This window comes from Panicum hallii, chromosome 1 (assembly GCF_002211085.1).
Source record: "Panicum hallii strain FIL2 chromosome 1, PHallii_v3.1, whole genome shotgun sequence".
NCBI lineage: Eukaryota > Viridiplantae > Streptophyta > Magnoliopsida > Poales > Poaceae > Panicum > Panicum hallii.
The window spans coordinates 8450469-8462244 of NC_038042.1; the positions used below are offsets into that span (position 1 = coordinate 8450469).

General features: G+C 47.3%; 2 protein-coding genes across 2 annotated transcripts; one reads left to right on the plus strand and one right to left on the minus strand.

Annotated features, from left to right (window-relative positions):
- The first annotated feature begins 3440 nt into the window (after positions 1–3440).
- On the plus strand, positions 3441–8302 carry LOC112879042. The gene is made up of 3 exons (XM_025943365.1): positions 3441–4100; positions 4858–4938; positions 7468–8302. The coding sequence occupies exons 1-3, from the start codon at positions 3701–3703 to the stop codon at positions 7905–7907; spliced, it is 921 nt and encodes a 306-aa protein (XP_025799150.1). The 5' UTR covers positions 3441–3700; the 3' UTR covers positions 7908–8302.
- Positions 8303–8573: 271 nt separating this feature from the next.
- On the minus strand, positions 8574–11776 carry LOC112899346 (rho guanine nucleotide exchange factor 8-like). The gene is made up of 6 exons (XM_025967779.1): positions 10946–11776; positions 10570–10841; positions 10392–10466; positions 10038–10289; positions 9563–9883; positions 8574–9414 (listed from the first exon to the last, which is right to left on the minus strand). Exons 1-6 carry the CDS (start codon positions 11169–11171, stop codon positions 8995–8997), a joined length of 1566 nt encoding a protein of 521 aa, XP_025823564.1. The 5' UTR covers positions 11172–11776; the 3' UTR covers positions 8574–8994.

An 11776-nucleotide genomic window follows, 5' to 3' on the forward strand; every position in this document is an offset into this window, starting at 1 on the left:
AATAAAAATTCATAAGAGCGCTATAAGAGCTGAGACAACAGATGGAGGACTAGTGGAGGAGGGAGGAGGCGAGCAGCAGACAGCAGAGGAGGGAGGAGCAAAGCAGAGTTCGTTTTACCTTGGGTGTCGGCGCGTCGCGGCAGCCGGTGAGGAGCTCGGGCCTCGGGACCATGGGCTCGCTGCGCGCACGACGAGGAAGGAGCCTGAGGTCACAGTCAGTGGGAGGCGAGGAAGCTGCTTGGGTGGTGGGGAGATAGCGGGATGTAGGGAGATAGAGGCTGACAGCGGCGGCTCGCAGGACAACAGGGATGAGCTCCACTGATGGCGGTAGTAAGGAGCTCCATTGTTTCCCTCTCTTTCATTTACCATAACCCCTCCTCCTTATATATCCTTCCCTGCACAGCCACACCAACCTTTCCCGCCCCTCGCGCACTCACCAAAATTTGGACGGCCGCTGCTCGCCTGCCTCCGCGACGCCTTGCTCCGCGCCGCCTTTTTTCCCTGAGGAACGCTGCCGCCTAGGGGGTCCGCCTACCGCCCTAGGTCCAGCAGTCACCATATGCCCTGCGATTAGGCGTGCCTAGGCAACTGCGGAGCAGCGCTTTGTCGAATAATGTTTACATAATTTTCACTATAGTGTTTTCAGGCAATTTTTTAATGATGGTGTTTAGTTTAAATGGTCAGGTAAAAGAACATCTAGAATATACATACTCGTCATGGATTTTGAGAACCGTTTAGACTATCTCATTATTGGTATTGATTCATTATGGTGTAATGACCTATAGATATACATATGAATATGTGACGTGGCACTATATAATCTACCTTGCCGGGTATAATAATTCCATATGACCTTGGTTTAGGTGAGTGCCATGATCTCTTTTGTGGACATACTGCTTTATCGAGTTCCTCTTATCACTACAATTAGACTTCTTAAAACAAGTTCGTCCTCAAAGTGGTATATTTGTTGTTGATTGGGCACATCCATGTTGTTTAATCATGTCACCATCATTGCATGTTGATTATAGACACTTTGTCAAGATGGCTCAAAACCTCGTGGATTATCCACATGAAATAATCTTAGCTGAAGCTGATGAAAGTACTCACATATCCACAACTCAATGAACTCCACCTTCAAGTACATGATCAGATGAAATGACAGGAAAGACTCACCAGCAATTCAATCGACAAACATACATGCCTTAACAAGGTTTGGCACCTTATGCTTGCATAAACATCTTCTACTATTGATTCCGGTATATAAAAATTGCTACTGACGTAAGATATCATAACAAAAGAAAAACAAATTGACAAAGTCCCATGTTCATGCCAGCGAGATTGGCGCTAGCCACTAGTAGTGTATGTTGCTGCTGTTGCCCCCACGTAGCTCAAAAGGTATATGGTGATGTAGATCTTATAGACATAATATGTTCCATACTTTTGTTAGTCTTCTTATGGAACTGTGGCTAAAACTAACAATAATATCAAATTTCTAATTGAAAGGTACCTGATGTCGTCTAGAGGGAGGGTGAATAGACGTTTCTGTAAAATAACTTGAGAAACTCGAAATAAATCAGCCCAAATTGGAAATTTCTGATAGGATTACCAGAGCGGAGATTTCCGCTAATCCTGTCGCAAATTTCTGGCAGCAAGATAAGAATCAAGATCTATGCCTATTGACAAGTATGGAGAAAAATTTCCTGAGTAAGATTTGTTACTTGAGATGTAGAAAGCTCTGAAAAATAGTTTCCTGCAGTTAGAGCTTCGCACACGAGTAGATCAAAGCGCAACAAGTGATAAGCTAAATATGAACTACCAGAACATCAAGAACAATGAAACAAACACACGGTCGATAATGATTTGTTTACCAAAGTTCAGTTCCACACGTGGAACCTACGTCTCCGCTGAGGCACCCAAGAAGACCACTTTCTCCTTGAGCTACGTAGTCTTCTAACCCCCAAGGTCTAGTTAAGGTCACTTACTATATTGTTGGATGTACAAACATCCCAGGGCACACCACAACCTTAGATGCTCGACGGGCGACGCCTAGCCATCTAGGAATCAAGATTCCAAGAGTAACAAACACATCAAATGGATTCGATGAAGACCTCAAGTGCTCAAGTCTCGGTTGCGGCTCTCACAAGCACTCTCTCACTCAAGGTCTCACAAGCTTCACTTCCAAATCTAGCTTGAAATGCTCAAGAGTGAAGCAAATGGGAGGGAATGAATGCAAGAGAGAGTTTCAGGCATAGGGTTCGTCAAATGGAGGCAACAACCACAAATGAGGTGAGTGAGGGGGTATTTATAGTGTCACGAGTCAAATATGACCGTTGCCCAGCTCGTGTCAGAAATCTCCAGTAGACCCACTAGAAATTTCCATCACTTGGACCGAAAATTTCTGACACCTACCGGAAATTTCCGGTGGAACACGCCTCTGGCTGAGTGACCGGAAATCTCCGATGAACTACCGGATATTCCTGTTGCCCGGGCCGGAATTTCCGCTGGGAGCCGAAAATCTCCGGCAGAGGACGAATGTCACAAGAATATCGCTCTATTGTGTTCGTGTGGGCTAAAGTGTATCTCTCATGGGATTTCAAGCACTGAGAACCTTCATCAAACGATTTTGTGTCCCCCTTGATAGTATGGTATACTCTAAAACTCAAATATAAAAACTGTTCAAGCTATTTTCGGAGAGACTTCATGCCATCTTTCTTCTCATTTTTGAGGGGCTTCATGCTTTCAACCTTTTGCACACATAATCTATCACCTGAAAAAATTCCCATTTATACGTGTTAGTTCCTTAAGACTATTATCCTTAATCACCAAAACCCACACGAGCCTAGATATTCTTTCACTAATATGTTTCAAAAGAGTTCACAACATTGATGTTCTATTTTTCAAACTAAAGCTCCATGCCTATCAAGTAGGCTAACGAAATCTAACCTACCCTCAATACTCCTCCCCTCCCTTTATTCACAGTTTTTAGTATGGAATGCTCCCCGCTTCACCCACATAAATAAGTTTAATGTCCTCTATAAAATTACAAACAATAAAAAAATACCATATCATCATACAATATCTATGTATGCTGATTGTTGTGTTATTGTTGTAATTTTATAAGAGGCAATTAGTTGAACCGATATAAAATTAACTACTATGTGATCTTTTTTCTTTTATTTATTTTACTGGTTAATATGAGTATGTCTAATTATCTTCTTTAGCAATTGCTTGGTTTCTTACATATTCCAACTAATGAAACATAAAAAGTTGTGCAAATATTTTATATATACTATAACATTATTTTTTTACTAATTTAAAAATCTATTTGTATTAACTAATATGCAAAAGGAATATATTGACCAACACGGCAAGACTAATATTTTTTAACTACTACTTTTTTTTGACTACTAATCTTTTGTGTTGACGGGTTGGGACTTGAGACTTGAGAGCCATGGAGCACGGGCGCTTGGGCACCCCGTTTCTTCCCCCTTCCCGCAAAGCATCCAAACCAACCACCCCCGAAAGCCTAGGGGCCTCGAGCCTCCGCACCTGACCGTCTTCCCAAATTCTTCCCCCCATGCCGCCGATTCCTCCCCTCCCCCACCCGCAAAACCGCGTCTAGGGTTCTCGCCCCCACCCACCGCGGCCCAACCCTCGTCCCATCCCCTTCTCCTCCTCCCGCGCCGCCGACGCCGCGGAGATGGCGCTGCTCGGCGACGCGCTGCTGCAGGCGTTCCTGATGCCGCAGCGCGCCTACGCGGCGCTCCGCGACGACGAGCACTACTCTCTCCCGCGCCTCCGCCGCCCGCTGGTCGTGGCCGCCGCCTGCTGCGTCGCCGCCGCCGTGGCCGCGGCGGCGTGCGTCAGCCTCGGGATCGTGTTCCCCGCCGAGCCAGCCGAGCGGCCCTTCTGCCGGGAGCGCCGCATGCTCGAGGCGCTGCCCGCCGCCGCCAGCAGCAGGGAGGAGGAGCCCGAGGCGTATCGCTACCGCGGGGGCGCCTTCTACATGACCACCGCCGAGGCCGCAGACTTCTACTGGATGGTCGTCTTCGTGCCCTCCGCCGTCCTCTTCGGCATCTCGCTCACCTACCTTGTAGCTGGTGAGCCCACAATCTCGTTCCCCATGTTATTTATGTGATTTTTTTTCTAGAACAGTATGTGGTATACCAGAGTTTATTAGTCTCACTGTATCGGACAATGGGATTGGGTTGAAAATTGCGGGTTGTGATTGCAATTTGAAGAGACACATTTGTATCTATCTAGAGCAGGATGTGTCTTTGTCCTGCTTCACCATGTGAACATGTGCATTTTTTTGATGCTGTAGTACATTTAACTTAAGTCGGCATTAGAGGCCTCATTTTGGTTGCAAATTACCAGCTATTTGAGAGAACTTATTTTGGAGCCACTTGTATTTGCACATAATATTAGAGTTGGTAGTGACTCTTGTAACCAGCTAGATTCCACATTGCGCAATAACCACAAAACCAGCCTTTACTTCAACCGCAACAAACATTTATGCCAAGAAGGTGGCCAGATTTTACTCCTGAAAGTTGGATTTTACCTGATTGGTTCCTTACACAGCTAATTTCTTGAGGTGATATTTATGATTAGCTGAAGGGAAGTGATCTTTATGCTGCAGTAGCTTCATGGCTCTATGTTTGCTTATTTTGTAGATGAGTTAAGTTGATATGGTTCATGTATACTCTGCATTAGGCTATCTTATTGTCATTGTTATTCATCCGTTTTTCATGGCAGCTGAACATTGCAGCAAAGCCTTTAAATTCATTTTTTCCCTCTCCAATTGAACATCAAACTGTTATAGAAAAAAATTTACATCAAACCAATACATACTTGCAGGAATGTCTGTTGCATATGCTGCTCCAAGAAGGCATCCCATGATCTGTGTTGTTGAGAATAACTTCTGTGCTTCTAGAAGAGGTGAGTTCGTATATGCATCCTTGTCAGATATCTTTATGAGATCCGGACTTATTTGGTGGCACTAAGAAATTATGAAGCTAGCTGAGGTCATTTACTCATTCCAGCTATAACACATTCAAATCTGTTAGGTTTCTGGAAGCATGCTTTTTCCTGCCCCCTGTTTAGTCTGTTGTTTAGATTGTCATGAGATATTTCATTCTCTAGCCCTAGAATTATATAGATCATTATCTCTTCCACTTCAGAATGGTTTATTACAATCACCTTACGGTAAATATCTTAGGTTTACAAAACAGGCAAGACATTAGATTGATAGAACAAATATATTGATTCAACATGTAACCATTATTAGTGTGCATAAGTTTAACTAGTACAAATCCTACGTTTCCATCTTGAGTAGCCCCTGATGGTATTTCCTGGTACTTCATATCAGTGTACATTCTGCAGAATGCAAACTCTACCGTTGTATTGTCTGGATACTGTTGACTATCTCAATAAATACCATATATTGGTAATGCAGAACCTCACAATAAGTAATTGTGCACTGAAAGAATACTTGTTACTATCAGAAATTTGTTATCCAATGTGCTATGCTATGCAAAGACAATAAAAGGTTATCTCTATGGTCATGATGATGTATAGTAAACTGTATTACAGTGTCATCCATATTTATTTCTCCAAATTGGTCATTTTAGTCAGTCAATTTGATCCTATTCCTGCAAGTCTTGATTGTACTGTGTTTCGCCCAGATAAAATACTAAAACTTTCTAATGTACAAATCCAACTTTACATATGACACCTGATTTACCACACACCATTTGATATTGCACCTATCTCAAATTGTGTTTTTGGCACAAACGTTTCTTTTGGTATCCATAAATAATACAAAAGTGAAATGCATCATTTGATATGGGCTAACGATGACAGCTTTATTAAGGAGGAATTAGGGATAACGTTCGCCAAATTGAATCTTGTTTGCCCTCCGAAGAGGCTCTGAACCTTAAGGACTCAATCTCTGGCTACCAAAACAATCCTGAACTAGCCGGCTTATATTATGCCAGTGACTAACAACAAAAGATGCGAACAGCCAAATCTAAACAAACTAATCTTTCCTGAACAAACTAATCTCCCTGAGCCGGCTGCTGTTGGCGCTTCCTGCGCAGGTAGATGCGGCCCACAAAGGCGTCCACAACATCATTGCTACCTAAAGAGATGTGTTACGTGTGCTTCTAAATTTTACAATTGATTATCTAAATCTCTAAAATTTTGTTCAGGTATGGCCAAATGAACAAACCTGACTTAATCAGCTACTTGCATGACATGGCATATTGACCTGATCTTCCTAAGTAAAATAAAGGGAAAGCTAAAAACTTTTCTCCAGATCCAATTTTTTTATCAGTTTAAGAAGCCAATCTCAACCCTATACTTTTTGAACTTTCTTTATTCACTTATACTCCATCTACTCTTCATACTCTTTTACTTGAAGTCTTGAATTGGCCTCTTAGTTATATTTGCATAGGCAGATTATGAAAAAGATGCATACATTTTGATGTTTCACAAATTTTGATTGATATCAGTTTTGTGCATGTCGGTGGGGGATGGGGTTAGGAGGCAGCATTGACTGAAAACAGTTGCCGGATGTAAGAGATTTGCACACAAGGAATATTTATTATTATGGTCTTGTTCTTTGGATAGCCATAGTGGAATGACCAATCCAGACATATGTGCGGGCTTAGCACTGAAGCGCAGATGCTTAAGCAACTACATGCTGAATGTTTTAACCACTGCATTACAAAAAATAAGCTCCCTGCACATGCTTAAATTCATGGTTTCACTATTGCAACTAGCAATATTTGATGCGCAAAAGGGACAATGATGCATCTTTTGGTCTTTCCATTGGAAATGTTTATTTTCCCTTTTCTCTATTAATATGTAGCTGGTTCACTGGTAAATATACTATGACAACATGCATCACCTTCATTCACATTCTCCCACCTTAGGTGTGTGTGCTTCTCTGCTTGTGCTCAAGAATGGAGAAATGTCCACCCACCACCATGAGTTATCTTGGAAATTGTGTTTCCTGACCTGTATACAAAATAGCTACCTGAGCCAAGCAACCTTTTTTCAACAAAAAGAATTAGTATTATGAAATCATAGACAATTAGCCACTAGTTCACTTTTTGTATGTTGAGATGTAGCCACAAATCCATTGATGATTGATTTTTAGTGATAAACAATTACTTGTACTTTGTCTTGTTAACACCACAACCAGTTATGAGCACCCAGATATTGTGTTGATGGCCGATTATCAATTATTTTAAGCAAGTGTTTTCCAAACTTGTATTGAAGATCTTTTCTATCCTAATGTAATAACTTGCATAACATCACGTATTAGTAAAAGAAATTGTGTGTTGCTGATTTGTAGGCTACTGGTTCTAAACTTGGTACCAGCACGACCAATCTAGAACCAGTAGCATGCATGTGCTGGTAAATTCGTTGTTAGGTCACTAATCTCATCTTGGAATTTTGCAGGTGGTGTTCGTTGCCTGGCTATACTTAATGCAGTTTTTGCGGTAGTATTTGGTCTCATGGCAATTGTTCTAGGATCAACATTGCTGGCCCTAGGAAGTACTTGCTCTGTTCCACTTTTCTGGTGCTATGAAATTACAGCCTGGGGTTTGGCAATCTTATACGGTGGCACAGCCTTCTTCTTGAGGAGGAAAGCTGCAGTTGTCCTTGACGAGGGTGATTACGCTACCCACAATGTGGGTCTAGAGATGCTGGAGTCCAAATTGGAAGTGACTCCAGAGATGCAGCGGCGCATAAGCGATGGTTTCAAGCAATGGATGGGTTCATCCCATCTTTCTTCTGATGATGAGGATGAAGCCTCGGATGACTATATTGAGCACAATGTTCCTAGCCCTACTGCTTTGGTAGAACAACACAGGCGGGAGAACGATTTAGAGACCTGACTGCTGTATAAATAAATGTACATAGAGTTCCACTTATTGGTTGTGGTTTGGGTGTTGTAAATGCCTGGCTTGGGTTCGATTGCTAACAAATGATTGATTTTGTTCTTTTTTTTTCACTAGAGTGGGGGAGAGGATGAGAGATTAGTTAGCTTCTCAAGTTCCTATTTGGGCTTTTCTATTTCTTATATTTCCCACATGGCATCCATATACATGCATAGAAAAAGTAGATAGCATCATACGTGTATGCACGTTATTCTCTGAAGTCAAAGTCACCTTGAAGTCTCTTGGCCTCTTGGACAGATGTATGCTGATTGCTGAGATCACCTGTAAGTGCTGAACGAGTGGGCAATGCTCAGGCAAATTGAATCATTTTGTACACGTTTGACACAGTTGAAGATCGCGTAGTTTCACATTTCCCCGGTTTTAATTGTGATAAGGCTGCGCATGATTTTTGGTTGTCACCATTAGTGAAAATTTGAGTAAATTCATGTCATTAGGCACTTGCTGTGGTGATCTGGCTCGCTGTTCACTTGACTTTTTGAGTCCTCTTGCATTCTGATGTTTTTACTATCTTACTTCAGTCCATAAAACAAGAGAGAACAAGAGAAGAGGGATATAGATTTCGATATGCATAATAATTCGCCAATCGGAAAGGGGATAACTGAGTCAAGAAGAATGATTAGCTTGAAACAAATAGAAGAACACATTGTGTTTTTCCTGACTGCAAGTTTCCCAGAGCCCAAACGCCTCCTCCTCTGGAGAACCGCTCTGGAGAGCCATGTACAAAGTACAGTACATACTAGTAGTTGAGAATCTCAAAATCAGTAGCTACGCGCAGCTAGCAGCAATCCTCCTCTCAATGTGTACGCAGACCAAAATACTCACCCTCTTCTTCCCCTCATCTAGAATCTTCTAGAACGCAGAGGCAAAGGACAGGAAACGAATCAGTAGAAGATGTCGAGGAGAACATCACTAGTAGGTACGTTACGTACGGCGTGCTGCGCCTCAGCTATGTACACACGTGCAAGAATCGGATCGGAGGATGATCCGCCGCCACCATCATCTTCTTCGCCGGCCGGCCGGGCGGTCAGTGGCGCGAGGAGGGGCTCCTCATGCCGCCGGAGGAGAGGGTGTCGACGTAGGAGAACTTCTTGGCGGGGGCCATGCTGGGCGCCTTCTTGAGGAGCTTGGCCTCGGCGTCGGCGTCCAGCGTGCCGTCCTCCCTGCGCTTCATCAGCTCGTCCTGGTCGAAGTGCCAGCCCATGAAGTCGAACAGCGTCATGGAGGCGGGCGCCTCGTTGAGCTTCTCCAGCTCCTCCTTGGCGTCCAGCTTCCGCGCCGCGGGCGCCTCCGCTGCCGACTCCATCATCCGCCGCGCCGCCTCGCTCGCCGTCAGGTTCTGCGCCGCCGCGTCCGCCGCCAGCACGTCCTCGATGCGGGACATGACGCTGTACGCCAGGCTCTCCAGCACGCGCGAGTAGCTCTCCAGGAGCGCGTACCCGACGTCCTAATAATAAATAAGCAGCAGCAGCAGCAGCAGCCGCCATGGACAGTTAATTCATCCGGTGTCAGTCACCTCGTCGATAGATCGTCTCACTCTCATCATCCATGGATGATGGATCAAATCAAATAATGCCAAGGATCGGAGCTTGTACCCTGTTGTACTGGATCTTGGAGATGTCGAGCTGCGACTGCGGCGTGCCGGGGAACTGGAGCTTGAGGAGGTGGAGGATGGTCTCGGCGCGCTCCTCGAACTGCTCGCGCTTCTCGAAGCTCACGATGGAGCTCCACGACGACTTGGAGTCCTTGGTCTGCATCTTGCGCTTCCAGATCACGGTGGAGGCCTCGATGCGGTTCTTGAGGTCCAGCACCTTGTGCTCCGTCGACAGGTCCATGCCCGCCAGGAACTCCAGCGGGTCGAACGTCTCCTCGGTGATGCTCCGGTAGATGGCGTCGCCCAGGCTCGTCTTCCCTTTCTGCATTCGCATTAACATTTGTTCATCCATGGTCATGTCAATCCCAACAATTAATGGATATGCCATTGTTTTGACTCTTGAGCATGATTGAATAATTGATCCAAATAAACCAGGAAGGAAGGAAGGAAGGATCCAGAAGCTAGCAAAGCATTGCCTTTGGGAGCGACTCGATGTAGATCTCCGGGATCTCCATCTCCACGAGCACCTGCGCGTTGATGGCCATGGCCGCCTTGAGCACCTGGTTCACGCACTCCTTCTGGTACTGCAGCCACTTGCGGGTCACGTCCGACAGCCCCTCCGACGGCACCTTCACCGTCGGCATCCACCACTTGTCGTCGTCGCGCTTGTTGTCGCCGCCCTTCTCGTACCAGAACTCGGTCTGGTCCACGAAGTTGTCCATGTAGCCCTGCATCGCATTCATCGCATATTTGTTCATCGATCCAAGAACTTAATTTGAACGATCCATTATTACGGGCAGATCGAGAAGCTAGGCTAGGCTAGCACTCACGATGAGCATGGCGTCCAGCTTCCGCAGCGCGGGGATGTTCATCGCGAGGTCGCGCCGCTGCGCCGTCGACATGATCTGCATGCGGCCAATGCCAAGATCAGTTTGGTCCAAGACTCCAAGGCATGAATCGAAGGGACGACGTCGCTGGAAAAACAAAAGAAAAAAAAAGGAGCAAGACCTCCATGATTGTGCCGTTCTCCGCGGTCTGCCTTGTGGGCACGAACTCGACGACGTGGTCGGTGACGGAGAGCAGCCAGCCGACCTCCCGCTTCCAGCGCTCCTTAGTGTCGGGCGCCATGGGCTCCAGCTTGCGGTGCTCGCCGAAGACGGACGCCGCCAGGTTGGTGACGGCGTTGGAGAGCGCGAGCGCGGACGACACGCCCTTGCCGGTGCCGGACATGTCCTCGCCCAGCAGCAGCTTGGCGAACTTCTCCTTCATCAGGTCCAACTCTGAACGAAAATCCCGAGCAATCCAAGCAAGAATCGCATCATCATCAGATCATCAAATCAAACTGGATGCAGCACAGAAGAAATCCCAGAACTGGAAGGCGCACCTGAGGGCGGCCCGTCGCGGCCGAGCCGGGACCGCGCCCCCGCGGCCGCCGCGCGGCCGTTGGGCAGCGGCGGCGTGCCGCCGGCGCCGGCGCCATTGCCAACGGACTCGTGCATTTCGGTGGTGTTGCTGCCGCTCCTGCGGAGGAAGTGCTCCTTGTGGTGGCTGTCGTAGCTGTGCGATCCGGTCTTGTCAAGGCTGTGGCCGCGCCGGAGGAAGCGCACCATCACCCAGCCCACCGCCTCGAGCTTGGCGCGCAAGGCGTGGGCGCGCGGGACCCGGCGGTCTTGCACCGCCGCGCCGCCTCAGGAGGCGCCACCCCTGCTCCTCCCAGCTTGCGCCGCGCGCCGGCCGGCCCCAAGAACGTGCGCTCGCGCTCCGCCCCGCTCTGCTCCCCTCACCGCACAGTACCTCCTCCGGGCCGACGGCCGATCGATCCCCCGGCGACGGCTGCGGAAGCGGCGGCGGCAGCTCAGGCAAAGGGAACAGCAGCTACCGGCGGGCGAGGCGGGAACGGGGAGAGGACATGTCGCGCACGACGGCCGGGGGGATGTAGTTAGGCGAGCGACCCGGCCGGCCCCCGCGGGAAAACTAAATGGGGGAGGGCGGCGGCGGCCCTGCCTAATTTAAGCGGGGCGCGAACGTGCGGCGCATGTCGTCGGCCGGGCCCGGGCCGGGGCGACGGGGGATTCTAATTTTTCTCGTGCGCCCTTCTCTCCCCCGTGGCGGTGGCGGTGGTCGGTAGCTGGGGGCCTTTGCTTTGTTTAGAGATGAGAGATTCAGAGGTGGGAGGCGAGGTGGAGGGAACGGGACGGAGAGGGAGGGGGAGGGA